Source organism: Alligator mississippiensis, chromosome 2 (assembly GCF_030867095.1).
Source record: "Alligator mississippiensis isolate rAllMis1 chromosome 2, rAllMis1, whole genome shotgun sequence".
NCBI lineage: Eukaryota > Metazoa > Chordata > Crocodylia > Alligatoridae > Alligator > Alligator mississippiensis.
The window spans coordinates 177,553,633-177,572,494 of record NC_081825.1 but is presented as its reverse complement, the minus strand read 5'-3'; the positions used below and the strand labels follow the sequence as shown (position 1 = coordinate 177,572,494).

Below are 18,862 nucleotides of genomic sequence, written 5' to 3'. Positions count from 1 at the left end.
TGTGTCGTGCAGGGGGAACGGAGAGGAAGGAGGTGGCTTAAGTGCCCTTGTTTTAGCGGAGTATGTTTTTGCCTCTCCAGATCACATCCGCTTCTGTGCGGCTGGTAAGCCAAGAGCCCAAAGCCCTGGTGAGTGAATGGAAAGAGCCCAATGGAAAGAACATCAGCGTGGCTTCCTGTAACAGCAGCCAGGTGGTGGTGGCTGTGGGGCGAGCACTGTATTACCTGGAGATCCATCCGCAGGAGCTCAGCCAGATAAGGTGGGTAAGATTTCTTTTTTTTTTCCCCTTCCCCAAATCCAGGTTCCTCTGGCCCCATGGTCTAGTATTGACAAGTCTGTTTCCTTTCTTTGTGTCAGCTGCACAGAAATGGAACATGAAGTGGCATGCTTGGATATCACGCCCTTGGGGGACACAAACGGCATGTCCCCTCTGTGTGCCATTGGCCTGTGGACTGACATCTCTGCCCGTATCCTAAAGCTGCCTTCGTTTGAGCTGCTGCACAAGGAGATGCTGGGAGGAGGTAGGCCCTCCCTTGCCAGTGTTCTGCATTGAGAGTGGTGAGTGAAGCTAATGCGATGCTAATGGAGCCTTCTGTCTCCCTCTCCCCTTGCAGAGATCATTCCCCGCTCCATTCTGATGACCACCTTTGAGAGCAGTCATTACCTTCTTTGTGCCCTGGGTGACGGGGCTCTTTTCTACTTTGGGCTCAGCCTTGAGACTGGTGAGTACATAGCCCCTCCTAGCCTGCACTGTAGGGGGATGCAGTTGATCAGATCTTACCTTGGCTCAGGAGTGTGCAAACTACAGCCAGCCAGGCCATTCTATGTGGCTCGTGGGGCACCTAAAACATTTAGAAAATTTAATATTTATCTGCTCCTTGCTGCCTGTTAAAGATGTGACAGGGGCAGTAGAAACCATGGGAAGCCAGCAGCAGGACCCAGGAGCACCCTCCACCCCCAGCCATTTCCCTTCTTCCCTGCCTGTGCACTGCTTCAGCACCACGTGGCTCCCAGCTGAATTGCTGGACAGCAGGAACACAGGGCCCGTGCTGGTATGGGGGCTGGGGGGTGTGTGGGTTTGTTAGGTGAGTTCCGCACACATACCCCACCATACATATCCACCCATCGCACTGCCATACATGCAGACCCCGACACCCCTTCCCCCACACCCCCTTACAAACCTATACCCACTCCCCATGTCCCCCATTAATATACAAGCAAAAGATTTCATTTTAAGCTATTGTGCACTACACAAATGCATGTAAATCAGGACAAAAATACAACATTCATTAATTTGATTTTAAAAAATAGATGTTTGCTTTTTAGAATATAATTTGGTATTTTTCTGGTTCCAAGACAGCAAAACTGAAATGAGTACTTCTGGGGGCAAGGGGAGGGATTTCTGGTGGCAAAGGTCAGGGTCTAGGGGGCAGGACTTCTAGTCACAAGATGGCAGCCAGGGGGCAGGGCACCTGTCAAGGAGCGGGGCTGTCCATGCGGCCCTTGACAGCTTGCCAAAACTCCGTAAATGGCCCCCTGCCCAAATAATTATCTGCCTCTGCCATGGCTGCTTTTAACACTCCTTTCTGTTCCAAACCCTTTCTCTAGTCCTAGTCCCTCTTCTCTTTCCTGTTTGCTAATGTCACATTCAGGTAAGATGGCATGAGTATTGCCTTGTGGTAACAACTCTGAAATCTCTGAGCAATCTGAAGAGCTGATTGTTTTGCCAAGACCTTCAGAGTCTTTTGGGTTCCTGTTGCAGTAGAAAAGTAGCTTTTGTGGTCTGTTCTTTGAAGGAGGGAGTTGCCCTTCTTTAGAGGCCCTCACTGGACTCCTACGATGTCTGGGTTATGTCAGACCCTTTGACGGTTGCCTTTTGCCAGCAGCAGGCTAACTCGGGTGTCGCTGGGCTCTGGGTGGGTCTCTACCTACCAGCATACATTACAACTGAGCCATGCTGTCACCTTGCATCTGAAAGCTCCTGCTCCCTCTCCACCCTGGAAGGACTGATCCTAGCAAGAATTGCTTCTTTTCTGTAGGGTTGCTGAGTGACCGTAAGAAGGTGACCTTAGGTACCCAGCCCACTGTCCTAAGGACCTTCCGTTCTCTCTCCACCACCAATGTCTTTGCCTGCTCTGATCGCCCCACCGTGATCTACAGCAGCAACCACAAACTGGTCTTCTCCAATGTCAACCTCAAGGAAGTGAACTACATGTGCCCCCTCAACTCGGATGGGTACCCTGACAGGTAAGTGGTGCCCCTCTTGCATGCGGGGGGGGCTTTTGGATCCTTGAAGAAACCGAACAACTTTCTTCTATCTGAGTTAGTGATGCAAAGGTAGTAGAGTCATGGCCCATTTGGGGAGTGCTGTCTCCCCAGGCTGGCCTGCAGTTCAGTGGAGAATGGAAAGGAGAAGCTCATCTACAGTGCTGTCAACTCACCCTTTCCACTTCATCACTTACGTGTAATAACATAAGTCCCAGCTTCTCCAGAGATGCTAGGCAGAAGACCCTCTCCCCTGTGTTATCCAGATGGTCTCACACTCACCGTTACATGCCTATGCCTCCCCTTGTTAGACTTAAATTCTCTTGCTTGTTCCAGGGATGGGGATAATCCTTAGTGTTGAGAGATCAGTGCTCAGTTGTTTTTGCAGTTCTTCTGTAATCATCAAAGTGGGGAGGAGTCCTATAGCCCCTGACTCCTTGGAGTGAGGGATCCCTCCTCCATGGGTATTTGCCTTATAAGACCCCTTGTTGACAGTCTCCACCCCTTACAGCCTGGCATTAGCCAACAACAGCACCCTGACAATCGGCACCATTGACGAGATCCAGAAGCTGCATATCCGTACAGTTCCCCTGTATGAATCCCCCAGGTAAGCAGTGAGGTTTTGGGGTCTGAGCCCTGTACATGAAGAGGAGAGGTGAGGTGACTCCTCTGAGGAAAGAGGTGAGCTCTGCAGACTGCTTTTACCCTAAGATATGGAAGTGGGCTTGGCAGCTGAAGCTCAGAGAGCAACCAGGGAAATAAGGGAAGAATGGAACAAAATGCTCTCCTCAAGTGACTGACTAACAGTCCCAGACAGGGACAGTTGTCCCTTTCCCTCTCACTGAGTTTCTCCTTCTCACATCAGTTGCTTTATTTGTCCTGTAGGAAGATCTGCTACCAGGAGGTGTCTCAGTGCTTTGGCGTACTCTCAAGTCGCATTGAGGTACAGGATGCCAGTGGGGGCACCACTGCACTTAGACCCAGTGCCAGCACCCAGGTGAGAGGAAGCTCTTGGAAGCCCTATGGTCTTAGGGAGCTGAGTTGCTGAAATTGGGATTGTTGGTACTGAGGCTGCCCAAGCCAATATGTATCTTGCTTAGTAGTCTGATTATCTCAAGCCTTAAGTTCATGGTCTCCCCAGGGCAATGTGGGAAGCAGGTGGGGTAGTAAGTTTCCTCTGATGGGTAGACTCTTGGCTGGGTGAGCTGATGGCTAGATCCTTCTGCCTCTCTAAATTGTTCTATCTCTGGCACACCTGGCCTATCTGACACCAACAGTTCCATTCTCTTAGTCCTGCTCCTTTGATCACCTTTGGTTTTGCCAGACTTTGCCCCTTCAATCTCTCATCCCCAATGTAACAAGGGGCTGTCTCGAGGCCAGTCACCTGTCTAGGGAAGTTTGCCCTGTCTTTCCTGCCATGCCTTGATATAATGATACCAGATGTAATAATGCCCTAGGCATCGGGGTATAAAATGGGCAGCCCTCCTGCATTATACACGGCTCTCTGATCCTCCCTTTATACCGTGTCCCATGTTTCACAGATGGCATCCAAAATCTACTATTACTCCCCTGGCCCCTTAACTGGCCCAGCTTGGTCTTAGGTATCCTCAGACATGCCTGGGCCTCAACTCACACCCCCTCACTGGGACCTGAACTCCAGCTACTCCAGTCAGCCCATATGCAGTCCTTCAGGCCCCATAAGGCCCTGCTCTACACGGCTGTCGGCCACTATTCCACCCCCTCACTGGGGCTGCGGAGCCTTACGCCTCTTAGACCTCAGGTGCTTGTCCATGTGGCTCTCTCAAGTGTTTTGTCACTCTTGACCTACGGCCCACTCAGGCCTGAGGTGTCTGTCGACGTACCTGGACCCTTCCCCAGGTCCCACTCAATTGGCCTGGGCCCTGCGTCAGGCCCCACTCTGGGTCTGGGCCCCTGTGCTTTTCTGTTCCTCTAGCCTTTCCCTTCCACGGAGTACCCGCAACGCAGCGGGGGCTGAGACTTTCTGGTGCCCCATACTCGCCCTTCACTGGGGAGGTACAGATGCAGCATTTCCTGGAAGCTGCCCTGCCACAAGCATCCCTACCACACCATTCAACCCCAGCAGTGTGTAGTTTTAGGTCATTTCCCAGGACTGGGACCCTTTTCCATCCCCCTAGTTCCTACCCTTGACTTCCAGGTGTTCTGAGAGCAGCAGCTCCAGCCAGGCAGTGCTCTGCCTCCGGCTCCCTGCAGCAACGGCTGGCTATACTGCTCAGGGCCTGCTCTTATTCTCTAGCAGCTAGGCCCTCCTTCCAGTCAAGCAGCCTCCTGCTGGCCACGTGATTCTCCTGATTGGCAACGTTCTGCTGCCTGCTCAGGCCCATGAAGTGGCAGGCACCAAAAGTGTCCTGCCACACCCACTACATTTGGAGCTCTTCTCTTCCTATGGCTGAGGCCAGAGCCTTTCCGATCAGTAGATGTAACAGAGTCTTTCTGCTGCTTCAGAGGACTTTGAAGGGTCATGTAGTAGCTGTTATACCTCCTTCCTTCCTACATAGTCATGCACAAAATGTGCTCTTGTGTTGTCCTGTCCAGTCCTGTTCCTGAGCTGATGCATCCTGATTTTGCCTACAGGACGGTTCTCCCACACCTGGTGCCCACTTGGGCAAGAGACCTGTCTCATTTCTCAGGGGTTAGATTTTGTCTGTCTCCATGCTTCTGCTTTGGTTTTTGAGCTTTCCTGTTCTTGTTTGTTCCCTCTGTTCTTCAAGTGCCCCAGCCCAACTGCAAGTAGCATGAAGGTTAGATTGATCTCTCTCTATCCCAGGCCCTGTCCAGCAGTGTCAGCTCCAGCAAGCTGTTCTCTAGCAGCACTGCCCCACATGAGACCTCCTTCGGCGAGGAGGTGGAAGTGCACAATCTACTCATCATAGACCAGCACACCTTTGAAGGTATTGATCCCAAATGCACCCTTTGCCTTCTCCCAATCCCTGCTCACCTGCTGAATTGGCACTCTTTCCCCTGCAACTTGTTTGGTAGTGTCATGGTTGGTCACCTTATGCTCTTCCTTGTGATAAAGCTTCTTTTGGAAAGATCTGGGGAGCCATGGAATAGTCTGCAGGAGGGGATGGACATGAGGCTGAGATCTTGATATTAAGTGAAGGCACTGGAGAGAGACTGGTGTGGAACCCGTGGGGCATGAGGCGGGTGTTTCCAGGACATCATTTGTCTCTGTGATTGGGCATGTGAGCAGGCTGCCCCAGTGATGTACACATGGGGAGGCTTCCTGCAATGACCCAATTTCTCTTTTCCAATACTCAGTGCTGCATGCTCATCAGTTCCTGCAGAATGAATATGCCCTAAGCCTGGTGTCCTGCAAGCTGGGTAAGGACCCCAACACATATTTCATCGTGGGGACAGCCATGGTGTATCCTGAGGAAGCGGAGCCCAAGCAGGGCCGCATTGTTGTCTTCCATTACTCTGATGGTAAGAGCAAGATGCCTTAGTTCCTAAGAGGGATTTCATCTTCCATCAGTTCTCTCATTGCTTGAGGGAGATGACTAATGGTACGGGCATGAATACAAGGGTGTTGCCGGTGGCAGGCACCTTGTTTTTTTTCTCGCAGGCCCCTGCAGGTCAGTCCCCAGGCTGTACCAGTGCATGGGATGGTTCCATCCTAAGTGCAGGACGTTGCACTTGTCCTTGTTGAACCTCATGGGATTTCTTTTGGCCCAATCCTTCAATTTGTCGAGGTCACGCTGTGTCCCAGCCCTACTCTCCATTGTATCTACTGCTCTCCTCAGCTTGGTGTCATCTGCAAACTTGCTGAGGGTTCACTCCATCCCGTCTTCCAGATTGTTAATGAAGATAATGAACAAAACCAGCCCCAGGACCGACCCCTGAGGCACTCCACTTGATACCGGCCACCAACTAGAGATTGAGCCATTGTCACTACAAGTTGAGCTTGACGATCCAGCCAGCTTTCTGTCCACCTTACAGTCCATTCATCCAACCCATACTTCCTTAGTTGGCTTGCAAGAATGCTGTGGGAGACTGTATCAAAAGCGTTGTCATAAGGATCTTTAGGCTATGGGGTGGTGCCACTGCTATGAACTTTACTTCAAGCTGTGATAACTTAACCTCTTCTGGCAGGGCATAGCAATCCCTTCCAAAAGCTCTAACCCAAAAGCTTTTATCCTGCCTCTCCTCTGCTGTTCTTAGTGTACAGTTTGCTCATAAACTGTCTGAGAAATGAGTTTTGCTTCTGTATCACGGAGTAGGGTCCCATTGAGTGTCTAGTGCCATGCGGAGACAGTAATCAAATCAATCTTTTGGTGCATTCTAGGAAAGCTGCAGAGTCTGGCTGAGAAGGAAGTGAAAGGGGCTGTGTATTCTATGGTGGAGTTCAATGGCAAGCTCTTAGCCAGCATCAACAGCACGGTAAGACTCCTATAAGCCCTCAGAGAGGAGCTTCTTCCAGAAGAGGGAGCCCATTTCACCAGTTGGAAGTGTTCCTGTGTTCTCTGGTGTGAGTGTTCTGCAATGTGCCCTTGTGGTCTCCAGCTCATGGCTTGTGCATCTGCTCCCTCAGGTCCGTTTGTATGAGTGGACTGCAGAAAAGGAGCTGCGCACAGAGTGTAACCATTACAACAACATCATGGCTCTCTATGTGAAGACCAAGGGGGACTTCATTCTGGTTGGAGATCTGATGCGCTCTGTCCTGCTTCTAGCCTACAAGCCAATGGAGGGAAACTTTGAGGAGGTATTGGTGCTCTTTTTACCTTTGATGCAAAGGGCAGAAAGTCTAGGTCATCTCTTGCAACAAGGGGACTGGAGAGCAGCTTGTGGGATGATGGAAGGAGAGGGGAATTTGACCTTTTCCTTCTTGCTGGCCCTGTGAGGCAGGCTGCTTGGGAAATCTGTCACAGGCCTTGAAGAGGGAGCTTCGGGTGATGCTTGATCTCTACCTGTGGTGCTGGGGGAGGGGTGCCCTGGCTTCCTTCCGTGCAGTGCAGGTGATGTCTTGTAGAGGCCTGGCCCCTTTGTAAACAGTGTGATTTGTCCAGCCCAAATCCTTGTTCTTTGAGGAGCATCCTTTGTGGGCTGTATTCAGGTATGGTCTTTCCAGAGACCAGCCTCCCTTCAAATCCAAAGGCTACAATGTCCTGGGCCTCTTGAGAAAGTCGTCTCTGTGGGGATACTGGTGTGAAGCCCCTCCCCTGAGCAAGCAGCGTGTTGGTACTGCCCAGGGGGCTGGTGCATCTGTACAAAGGTCTTCTCTAGCTCTGATGCAGACTGATGTTAACCTTTCCTACGTTACTTTATCACCCAGCCTGTCAGGCCAATACCGCTGTGGTATTGAATAGGGTGGGAGGACTTCATTTAGGATATGGAGAAAAAATATGCAGAACAGTGTTTCTGGGATTTCTGATTATTTCTCTTGGTTTGCATTATTCCCCTTTAAGATTGCCCGAGACTTTAATCCAAACTGGATGAGTGCTGTAGAGATCTTGGACGATGACAACTTTTTGGGAGCAGAGAACGCCTTTAACCTGTTTGTGTGCCAGAAGGACAGGTAAGTTGGCTCTGGGCATAATGCAATGCCTGGCAGAGGACAAGGGTTCTCATGGCACCTTCTTCTTGGTTGATGCTAGCAGGCAGGGACTTCACTTCTGTGCATGTGGGGATGTGACCATGAGATCCTATATGTGTTGATGTGGGAGGAGCATACAGGCAGAGGGCAAGGGGCATTTCTCTCTCTCTCGCTCCAATTACCTACCAGAGTGCCTTGTATTTCAGTGCTGCCACAACTGATGAGGAGCGCCAGCACTTGCAGGAGGTGGGGCTGTTCCACCTGGGGGAGTTCGTCAATGTTTTCTGCCATGGTTCCTTGGTCATGCAGAACCTCGGCGAGACGTCCACACCAACACAGGGCTCAGTGCTTTTTGGCACAGTCAATGGGATGATTGGTAAGGGAAGAGCCTGCCAAAGCACTACAGTCACCAGCTCCCCACCTGGGGGAGGTGTACGTCCCTTTCTTTGCTGCTGAAATCTGTACCATGGGGATCTTGGTGCACTAGTATGGCTTGGAAGAAATGTCTAGCCTGGCCAGTGGCTGCACTAAATTCAATGGCAGTTGTGTACTGAACCTACCTATTAAGAGCTCTGATGGCCTAAGGGCTGCTAGGGAGGACTCGACAATGGGGAGTTATCATCTCATTGCCCTCTCATCCTTTGCAGGGCTGGTGACCTCGCTGTCTGAAAGCTGGTACAACCTCCTCCTGGATATGCAGAACAGGCTCAATAAGGTCATTAAGAGCGTGGGCAAGATTGAGCACTCCTTATATCCTTTCTGTACTCCCACTCGGCACAGTGCCATCTCTAGTAGCAGATCAAAGAGCTTCTCTGTGATGCTTCCTGCTCCACAAATCGTGACTGTGTTAGCCCACACATGAGAGAGGGACCGATGTAGCATATTATAGAATGCCGACATGTAATAATTAGCCAAAGCTAAGACTAGTTTTGAGCAGCCACAGGAGTTTTAGAGCTTTAGGAATTTTTGTCAGTTCCTCAGGTGATGCTGTGACCCTCTGGAATAAACTGCATTCACTTGGAGTTGGTAGTTTCTGGGGCATTTCTTATGCCTGGCAGACAGCCAGAGAAATGATGGTGTACCTAGTACATTGGTGCCAAGGGAAAGAGAGAGATGCTTTGATTCTGATACTTCGGAGGAAATCTTTCAGTCAGGCACTGTGTATTAATTGTATTATACCGATATCCAAAGGCATCATTTGGGATCAGGAAGTCCGTCGTGCTAGGCATATAGCCCTTATATGAGAGAGAGAGAGGAATAGACTGCCATAATATACCTCAAACCCTATACTGGTGTTGGGGTTTGGAAGTAGAACAGTGTGTGCTGAAAAAGTTGCTGTGTATGTACCTGGTAGGCCGGGGTTGTATTCTGAACAGTGTCAGTGTAATGCCAAGCAGGCTTTTCTCCTTGACTCTGGCACCTGGAGATCATTTCACACTGAACGCAAGACGGAACCAGCCACAGGGTTCATCGATGGTGACTTGATTGAAAGCTTCTTGGACATCAGCCGCCCCAAAATGCAGGAGGTTGTGGCAAACCTACAGGTGAGATTGGAGGGGGATGAGGGAAGGGGCAGGCTTGGACTTTGGGCAATTCTGGGTGAGCAGCAGGGGATCTTGCAAATCACAGAGCTGCTCAGCCTTTGTGTGGAGCCCCCTCCCTGTGTCCTGCCAGAAGGTACCAGCCTTGGAGGTCTTTGTTCCTCCTTGCACCCTGGCTGCACTGCTCTCTTGTGTCCTAACCTTCTTCCCCTGGTGCAGATTGATGATGGCAGCGGCATGAAGAGGGAGGCCACCGTGGATGATCTGATCAAGATTGTGGAGGAGCTGACCCGGATCCATTAGTAGGATTTGGAGTTGTCCCCTAGCACCTTCCTCCATGTAGAAAATGGAGTCTTTTCCCACCTGCAGCCGGAGGCCCCTCTCCAGTTGCACTATGACACCAGAGGATGGTGGTTACTTGCCTGAGTGGAAGTAAGGAAATCTCTTTGACCTGAAGTCATCTTGCCAAGGGCTTGGCGGATGCAATATTGGGCAGGAGCCATGTCATTTCCTGCTTGGACTCACCAATCCTGTGGATCTGAGCTCCCAACCCCAGGCTTGTGATGGCAGATTGCTCCTTTTGGGTAAATTGCTAGTGCTTGGCTTCTGGGGTGTCGCTGCCTAAATTCCCCTGTGACTTACCCGTTCACTGTTGTCCTTAGTATCTTTTTATTTGAAGGGGGAGGGAGGGTTGCATTTATTGTGTTTTGAAGTGAAAGCTGACTCTGTCTCCATTGGGGCCTGCGGAGGGATTGGAACAGGGGTGGACAAAATACGGCCCACAGGCTGGATACAGCCTGCCAGGTGATTGGATCTGGCCCATGGATGCCCCAGCAGTTCTCCACATAGGGCCATGCCCTGCCCACTCACACTGGGGTAGTCCTGCCCACTCGCACCAGGCTCCCACTGCTGCCCACTAGCCCAGGCCGTGGCAAATGCACAGCTTCTGCTGGAGTTATTCCTGTTGTGGCTGCAGCTGAGTGCTGCTCTGTGCTCCCTGCCTCCAGCAGAGGCTCCTGCATTTCATCTTCCCCCCAGCCATACTAAGTGAGCAGTTTCAGCTGGGCAGCTCCTACCCCAGTTCGCAAGGCTCCAGTTTCAGCTCCCAGCCACTTTGGGGTGGAAGGAAGCCAGGATCTGGAGCCAGAGCCCCACACACCTGCTGGGAGTAGCACAGCACAGTGGGGCAAGAGTGAGAGGAGGACCTGCTGCTGGAGGTTGTGGGGTACAGAGAAGCACCCAGCTGGCTGCAGCTACACTGAGTACAGCCCACCAGAAGCTGCTCCTGCCCCTGCTGCGCTGTGCTATGCCGTACCATTCCAGGTGGGTGGGCGAGCAGCTTCAATTGGGTGGCTCCTGCTCCAGCGCCAGGACTCTGGCTTCATTCAGCTCCTGGCTGCCCTCCCTGGAGATGGAGCCAGAGCCCTGTGTACTAGGGCAGGAACAGAGCAGCTTCCAGTGGGCTGTTCCCAGGGCAGCTGCAGCCAGCCAGGTGCTGTTCTTTGCCCCCCTGCCTTCAGCAGCAGCTCTTGCTTCTGCTGCACCATACCACACCACTCCTGGTGGGTGTGGGGCTCCAGATGCTGGAAATGGAGGCAGGGGACTCAGAGCAGCACCTGTCCAGGCTGTGGGCACCAGCGCAAGCACAGTGCAGGCTGCCCTGGTGAGAGCAGGTGGGGTTTGGCCCCATGTGGAGTGCCACTGGGGCAGCATGGACACTGCCCTGGGCAGCTCTGTGTGCCCCCTGCCTCCTCCCATCCCAACCACAGCAGGCTCCTGGGACCTAGGCATTGCCCCCCCCCCCCACACCCACACACATAGACATATACAGAGGCATAGGCCCCCCTCCACACCCCACAGAGCAGGGGCATGTGATCCCAGTCCCTTCCACCGCTCTCACTTCACTCAACACTGCTCCCACCCGCCCACAGCCCCATAGGGAGTTTTGGTCAGTTGTTGGGGGTGGCAGTCCTGACACAGCCCATAACAGCTGATCAAAACTCCCTATGTGGCCCTTGGGCCCAAATAATTGCCTACCCTTTGGCTGGAAGGTCATCTCTGGTACTGGGGTGCCCAGGGTAACACCTGTGTCGGCTTGCAGAGGTGCCTGTTTGTCTGGGTAGTGAAGCTGAGAGGGTGGAGAAGGACTCTCTCTCCTCTCCCCCCTACCCACTGCAGCCCCCCACAGGATTCATGGGTCACTCAGGGAGGAAGGGCCTGGAAAGCTAAATCAGCTGTTGGTTTCAGAGTTTTACCAAATAAAGTAGAGTCCAAGAGGAAAGGCTGGCTTCTGTTATCTCCTTGTCCCTCTTCTCTGCTATTAGACAATCTTCCTGCAGCACCTTCCCTGGTATGTGCCATTGCTGTAGGGGTCACATCTGTCACGTTACATGGGGAATGCTCGTTCCAGATGTTTGTTCTTATTTGTTTCTCCAAAACTGACTCTTTGGGCTGAAACTTATACTTCTTCTCAGTCCAGAAACAGCTTGCCTAGGGCTCCCAGCAAAAATCAGTGCCCACTGGGTACATCAACACTAGGTAAACAGAAGAGTTTCCAGGTGCATTTCTGTGTACCATACTCTGTCTCCAAAGGGATCTCAGACTTGTCTCTGGTTTACACATTTAGACACATTACTGAGCACATCCCAGCACACTGCTACTCTAGATCTAGGTGTATACCTACAGGTACAGTGCTCTTGAGTATAGCAGAATATTCATGAAATAGTTTTGCTTTCTTGACCCTGCTCTCTGAAGAGCTTGGATCTCTTGCTGCTCTACACTTTCCTCCCTCCCCGGGCAGCTGTTAAAGATTTGTGGATCTCGCTTTCTGCAGCTGGTGGAATTCTGTCTCAGACAATCTTGGGAAGATGGAGTGAAAGTGGAAGCTTGATATACTGAATGCTTAGAACCAGGAGTCGAAGGTTCTAAACCAGGGATGGGCAAAATACGGTCCGCAGGCCAGATATAGCCAGCCAACTGACTGGATCCACCTGCGGCTGCTCCCATGGCAATACGTGGGGTTGAGCCCCACCCACTTCTGTTGAGGCAGCCTGTGCTGCTCTTCCACATGGGCCAGTCTGGCTCCAGCCAGTGTGCAGCTTTGCTCCCCTCGTCTCCAGTGAGAGCTGCCCTGCTGAAGCTTTCCCTGCTGCTCACCTGCCCAGAGCCATGCGGCAGAGACAAGAGCAGGAGGAGAGGCCACTGCTGAAGCACCCAGCTGTAGACATCAGGAACAGCCCTGCTGGAAGCTGCACCCTGGCCTTGGAGCCTGGACCATGGGGCTGTTTGCTCCCCTCATCTCCAGCAATGACTCCTGCCCCTGGCCCTACTGTGCTGCTCCAAGCAGGAGGGGCACCTCAAAGTGCAGGACTCCATCTCCCAGCTGCCTTCCACCTGCTCTGCCTGCCCAACATGATGAGCAGCCACCTCCGGGTGGAAGGCAGCCAGAGTCCTGTGCCAGGCAGGAGCTGCCCAGCTGAAGTTTTCACCCCGCTGTGTTCTGCCCCTACTGTGCTGCTCTGGGGAGGCAGGTGGGGGGAAGCTTCAGCTGGGCAACTTCCACTGGAGGCAGGGGAGTAGAACAGCACCTGACCAGCTGCAACTGCACTGGGAATAGCCCCATCAGAAGCTGTGTACTAGCCAGGGCTGGGGCCAGCAGGAGTGTGGCATGGGCTGCTCCAGGAGCACACACAGGCTCAGCCTCGTGGAGTGTTGTGGACTGCACTGAAAGGGCTAGCTCTGGCTGCATGTGCCTTCCCCCCAGCTTTCTGGACCTAGTGCCCAGGCAATCTCCCCCACTACATGTGCACACACCCCTCCAACCCTCCCCAGGGCAGGTCATGCAATGAGTGGATTGTGGCTCAGTGCAGGCCCTGGTCCCAAGCTGTCACTGTCCTGGCCTTGTCTGCTAGTCTCACTCTTGAACGCTGCTCCACACCTGCCCAAAGCCCCGTAGGGAATTTTGGTGAGTTGTGTTGGTGATAGGAAGAGGGGTGCTGACCTGGCCTGCAACAGCTCATCAAAGCTCCCTATGTGGCCCTTGGGCCCAAATAATTTCCAGCCCTGTTCTAAACCCGGCTGTGCTCTTTCTGTGAGAGCTCTGAGCTGTGGCACCACTGCAGCATTTGACAGACCAGGGCTCTGAAGTCAGCAATGTTCCTCCACTGTCCTGGTCTGCAGCTGTGAAGTGCTGCACCTGCTTTCAAAAGCCCTTGAGGGCAGAGTTAAGGTTACTGCTAAAATCAATGCCTGGATTTCTACAGAACTGAAGCAGCCACACCATTATTTTTTGCTCATTTTCATGTGGATTCTCACTTCCTGCTTTTGCTTGGAGCTCCAGCTGTCTTGCTGTATATGATGGCTGCTTCTGGTTCTGTCTCTTCTTTTTAGGGAGCAAATGTACTGTGTTTTTAGTGATGTCTACAATAAGATTCCTGTCCATTTGCAGAATGATGGGGCAGACAGTCCTATCTGGAAGCTCTGCTACTAGACCACATTCAGCTCTGTATCTGTACAGACAGGAAAATGAATGGTTATTAACCACATTTTCCAGGTGAGGACCTGAGGTACAGCGACTAATCAAGTTACCAATACAGTGTCAGTGGAACAGACAGACCCTGATCTTCTGTCCCCCAAGCTATGCTGGGGGGAAAAAAAATCACCTTTGCCCTTTTCCTTGTAGGATATAGCTGATGTCTGGCCTATGCAACAAAGCTCTGCTGGCAGAACTCAAGTTTTAGCTGCAGACATTTACCACTTATCTATATACACACGGGTTTTCTAAGACATCAAAACCATTGTTTCTGCCAGAGATACAAGTCACCTCATGAAAAAATACAATGTTGCAAGAGACAAAAACATAGGCTACTCTGCTGTCCAAAGTGGAAGCCCCATTACCTTTCATGTAGAGACTGATATGAATGACCTGTTCTCACTTTCTTGCCAGAGTAGAGAACGGCAGTGAAGTGTGGGAGCCCATCCTTTATGGCAGTGTTTCTCAATCCATGGGTTGTGACCCAAAAGTGGGTTGCAAGGATATTTCAAAGGGTTGCGAGCAAGTGCCAGAAAAACGTGCGATTGCGGGTTTCCCTTTGCAGGATGGCAGCTTTCCAGCCTGCAAACGGCTGCTTGGGGCATAGCCAGCTTGCAGCCAGGCAGCGTTGTGGGAGCAGCCCCAGCGGCCGGATGAAGGTAAGTGTATGGGAGCGGGGCTTGGGGACTTTCGGGTTGGGTGGGGACGGGTGTGTGAGGCCGAGCAGGTGCCCACCGGCATTGCAGGAAGGAGGCTGGGGGGCCGGGTGCAGAAGCTACGGCAGGGTGGGGCATTGTAGGTCGGGCACCAGCAGGGCCAGGAGGTGCAAGTCAGGACAAGCCATCGATCTTTGCAAACGGGTCCCGGTACAAAAAAGGTTGAGAACCACTGCTCTATGGTATACTGTGCTAGTCAAGGTTTTCTTTTTGTTGGAGTCAATGAAAACGTTTAGCTTCAAAATTCCAAACAGCCCCAGCAAGAGGGAGCCATGCTGTTATGGGGAAACAATGCTGAACCCAGTTCAACTTGATAGACAAAGCTGTTACATCAGCTGCAGGGTGACACATCCTAAAATCTATTGGGGAAAACCGCATAGCTAGGGAGAAGATGGGAAGGTGAATGAGCGGACTGTTAGAGAAGGTGTTTCTAGCATGGCCCTCCAAAACAGGTGGCGCTGGTCACCAGCAAGGGCCAGGCCAGAACGCTAGACTGAATGGACAAGCTCAAATAAAGGGATTCTGATGTTTATCAAGGCCCATGCCTACACATGTGGAAAAAACCCCCAAACCAGCACTTTACTTTCAGCTCAGTGCGTCCCTGCGCCAAGTGCAGCCCATGCCCAGAAGAGGCACTGTGTTAGTTTGATCCAGCTCACCCAATGTCAGGCACTTCAGGGCGTTTTGGCACTTTTATCTAATAGCTGATTGAATCAGCTATTAAAAGCACCAAAAAGCCCTGCTGAAGCACTTTATCTATATAGACACTGGGGAGATGGGTCAGAGTAATGCGCTTTCTTTTCTGGTAAAGTGCTGCTTTTGTTTTGTTGTTTTAAGTCTGTCAGTGCCCATTAAAGGGTAACTTTTTGGAAACCAGGAGTCTCTTGTGCCAGCTCAGGTAATTAGGATTGCTGATCTGACCCAGGAGAGACCAGATACTATCTAGTATCTCTACAATGGAAGCTTTATGGATTAAGTGCCTTCCCAGAGGCTTCTGAGATCAATCTACCTGGCACATTAGTCATGGTAGATTAAAAACCAGTTATTTAAAAAATCTATTTAAATAATATTTTTATTTAAATAAAACTATTTAAATACCTATTTATAATAAAGACAGGTTAAAGCTTACATTTATTATAATTCAAACAGATGCTTTACATTGTTTAATTCATCAGCTGAAGTCTTAAAGAAAATCAAACCTCTGAATGGCTGGAAATCACTAGTTCAGCACTGCCTAGTTTATTGAAATGCTAAACTAAACCATTGTTTTGCCTCTGTAGCTGTATACATAGGCTGTTTTCTTAACTACAGTTTATTGGTCAATGAATTTGAACAAGCTCAAAACTAAGATACCAATTAGGAGTTGAAAAACCAGCAATGCTTCTTTCCTTCCTTTATGAATCAAGACTTAGTAAAGGAGGATGAAATCTATTAGTTCTAAGATATTGGAGAAAGTGGTAACCAAAAAAAATCACTTTAGTTTCCGTACTATGGATAAGAGTTTCATAAATTAGCTTTAAATGTAAGTGATCTATGCATCCACCACCTTCTAAGGTCAAAGTAATTAAAAAAAATGTTTTTGTGCATTTTTAGTTGAATTCCAATTTCCATCCAAATAGCTTGATATACGTTATGACTACAAAATTAACAATCATTTAATGAAGAAAAGTACAGCAATCTCCATTTCCCAGCATAAAATGTAAACAATTGAGAATGCAAATAAATGTACGTTCAGCTTTTTAACGGCTTAAAAGCATCTGTTATAGGTAACTAATAGTTCTGGTTACCAAGGAGAACTACTAAATGTAATCTAAAGGCTATATTTATCCGTATGTTTTTAATAAGTGTTGAGTAATGGAAATCAAAATGAAAAGTCTTCCTTTAAAATTATACAGATACAAAACAAGATTCAAATAGATGATCTAAATAAAGATCTCCTGTTTGCTAAGTCCTTACTCCTGTTTCCAGAGACATAATGACATGGCTGGAGTGCCTGGGGCTGCAGCCATGCACAGGGGCAGCATTGACTCTTCATTGCTGCTGCTGCCAGCGCAGTTGTGCAGCTGCAGTGGTAGCTGGTTACCCTGCTCTACGCTACTGCTTGTCCCGACCATGGATTTGAATAAATGGCAGTCTTTCCCCTTTGGTTTTCCCTTCTGCAGGAAGTGGATATTCGGTTCAAATGCAGTGTGAATTTTAACTTATGCAAAATGTTTTGAGATCTTTCAATGGGGAAAAAGGCAGAAAACAGAAACCCTCCTTGTCACGAACTGTGATCTAACAGATAGGACGCTGGGCTGGTTGCTCTGTCCCCAGTTCAGATTCTGGGCAGTTCACTTCACCCATCTGCACTGCTCATTCTGCTACTTAGACCAGGGGTTGGCAACCTGTGGCCCCAAGGTTCTGAATCCACCCTGCCAGGCAATCATTTTACTTTATCCAGCCTGCGAAGCCTGGCTAATCAGTTGCAGTTCAGTGGTGGCAGCTGGTTCTGAAGCTTGCCTTGAACTAAATTGTATTGTTGTGGCCTGCTGCTTCCAAAATGTTGCTAGCCCCTGATTTAGACAGCCAACTCTTCAGAGCAGGGGTTTTTGCTGCATGAATGTACCACCTTATCCTATAGAGGTGAGACTAGCCTCAGGGAGCTACAGCCATATAAGTAAATGCCCAAAAATGCACCTCTTGAAATAAAAGCATTTAAACACCTCCTTGTACTTCTACAGTGGCAGAAGAAAAAGCCAGAAGTAAACAGACGTAGGTATAGATGGCATTTTGAAAACATGAGCTTCTGTAAAAGCTCATAGACCCATATTCACAAATCTTAACTGGTAGGCAAGGTTTGCCTTGCCATTGGCTCTTTGAAGTTGCTGCTACTAAGATGCTTGCATTTGGAAATGTCTTTATTTAGAAACGCTATTTTTAGGACCAGAAAGTGGACCATGACCCTTCTAAATGAGTCTGGATTCTCTACTTAAGTAAATCAAATGCTCACAGACAATTTGGTTTCTTTATTAGCTCTGGCTTTTGATCATTGCATTTCTCTCCTCCCGGGGTGACTTTTGACCTGTTTTCAGCATGGTTGTTCTGCCTGTTGCTTGGGGTAGGATCTCCTCCTCCTCCAACATTTTCCAAACATCTGAAAGCTGAATACTCCTTAGGGAAATAAAATCAATTACGCTTCCCTTCAGCTGTGCCATATGTCTTGTGTAAATATATGAATTTATGCATTTCTAGCATGTGTGCTCCCACCCAGGGACACGCGTTTAGGAAAACATTGCTGAAGATGTTCAGAGCTTACAAGAAGGAAGAAAAGTGTCATGCGAACTGTGAATTAGTTAAAAATACTGATGTTTGAAATGTGTTTTAAGTACTTCTTGTTGAGTGGAGCTTCACACTTTAGAGAGGTGGCTTCAGGCTCTCTGCAAACTCGGGTGAAATTGCTGCATCAGCTTTGCATGGGTCATGTTTTGAAAGGTTTATTTGAAACTAGATCAGGGGTCAGCAACCTTTTGCCAGCACGGGCCATACTTCGCAACTCAGCCACTGCTGTAGGCTGCAAGTCTTTGTCCCCTGGAGCAACCAGCTGCCTGTGTTTACCCTTGTGGCTGATCCCCATCCTCTCTACAGCAAGAAAAATTGCAGATGCATCAGGGCAGCAGGCTCCACAGCAGAGGAAAGCGCTGCAGAGGGCATGGGTAGCATGGCACAGCTCTGTGCCTGATCAGACCTTTGCAGGCTGGATTGGATCCCTTTGGGAGCTGGATCCAATCTGTGGGCTGTAGGTTGCCAACCCCTTGTTTTAGATGAAAGCTGGAGAAGTGAGGTACACATGACCATGCACAAAGTGAAAAAGGTCCCTACCCTTTGCACAATGCCTTCATGTTCAGTCTTTCCATGGCCCTTTTGGACTCATTTGAGAGGTACTCTGTGAATTGCACCTTCTAGTTTCCATGTATTGTTCTTTGAAAGAAGAATGTAGTAAGGATTGGTTCCTAGCCTTTGTGCTTTTGTCAAGAACTGTGTGCTTAACTTTTCTTTTCCTTTATAAACATTAGAAACATCAAGTGTGGTCTTCCGTGTTTTTGTTGATGGTCTCAGACATTGTGCATAGTTTTCTTGTGGTCTTTTATTGAAAGTGTGGTGGTATGAAATCTTTACCAAAATTCCCCTCCCTCCCCCCCAAATATTTAGAAGGCCTATGAGTTATGTTGAGCTGTAAACAGTTTGAATACAACTT

The 18,862-nt window shown here is 49.8% G+C and overlaps 1 protein-coding gene across 1 annotated transcript in view; it reads left to right on the top strand.

Moving 5' to 3' along the window:
* Positions 1 to 11,659, top strand: part of DDB1 (damage specific DNA binding protein 1) — a 31,996-nt gene extending 20,337 nt beyond the window's left edge. Inside the window, exons 13-27 of the mRNA XM_006264585.4 lie at positions 81 to 259; positions 358 to 521; positions 615 to 722; positions 2,040 to 2,247; positions 2,777 to 2,872; positions 3,151 to 3,262; positions 5,072 to 5,195; positions 5,566 to 5,730; positions 6,590 to 6,684; positions 6,836 to 7,006; positions 7,710 to 7,819; positions 8,044 to 8,213; positions 8,485 to 8,587; positions 9,258 to 9,381; positions 9,598 to 11,659. Coding sequence (XP_006264647.1) covers positions 81 to 259; positions 358 to 521; positions 615 to 722; positions 2,040 to 2,247; positions 2,777 to 2,872; positions 3,151 to 3,262; positions 5,072 to 5,195; positions 5,566 to 5,730; positions 6,590 to 6,684; positions 6,836 to 7,006; positions 7,710 to 7,819; positions 8,044 to 8,213; positions 8,485 to 8,587; positions 9,258 to 9,381; positions 9,598 to 9,681 — 2,013 coding nt within the window. The 3' untranslated portion in view covers positions 9,682 to 11,659. The remainder of the gene's footprint in view (positions 1 to 80; positions 260 to 357; positions 522 to 614; positions 723 to 2,039; positions 2,248 to 2,776; positions 2,873 to 3,150; positions 3,263 to 5,071; positions 5,196 to 5,565; positions 5,731 to 6,589; positions 6,685 to 6,835; positions 7,007 to 7,709; positions 7,820 to 8,043; positions 8,214 to 8,484; positions 8,588 to 9,257; positions 9,382 to 9,597) is intronic.
* The last annotated feature ends 7,203 nt before the right edge of the window (positions 11,660 to 18,862 follow it).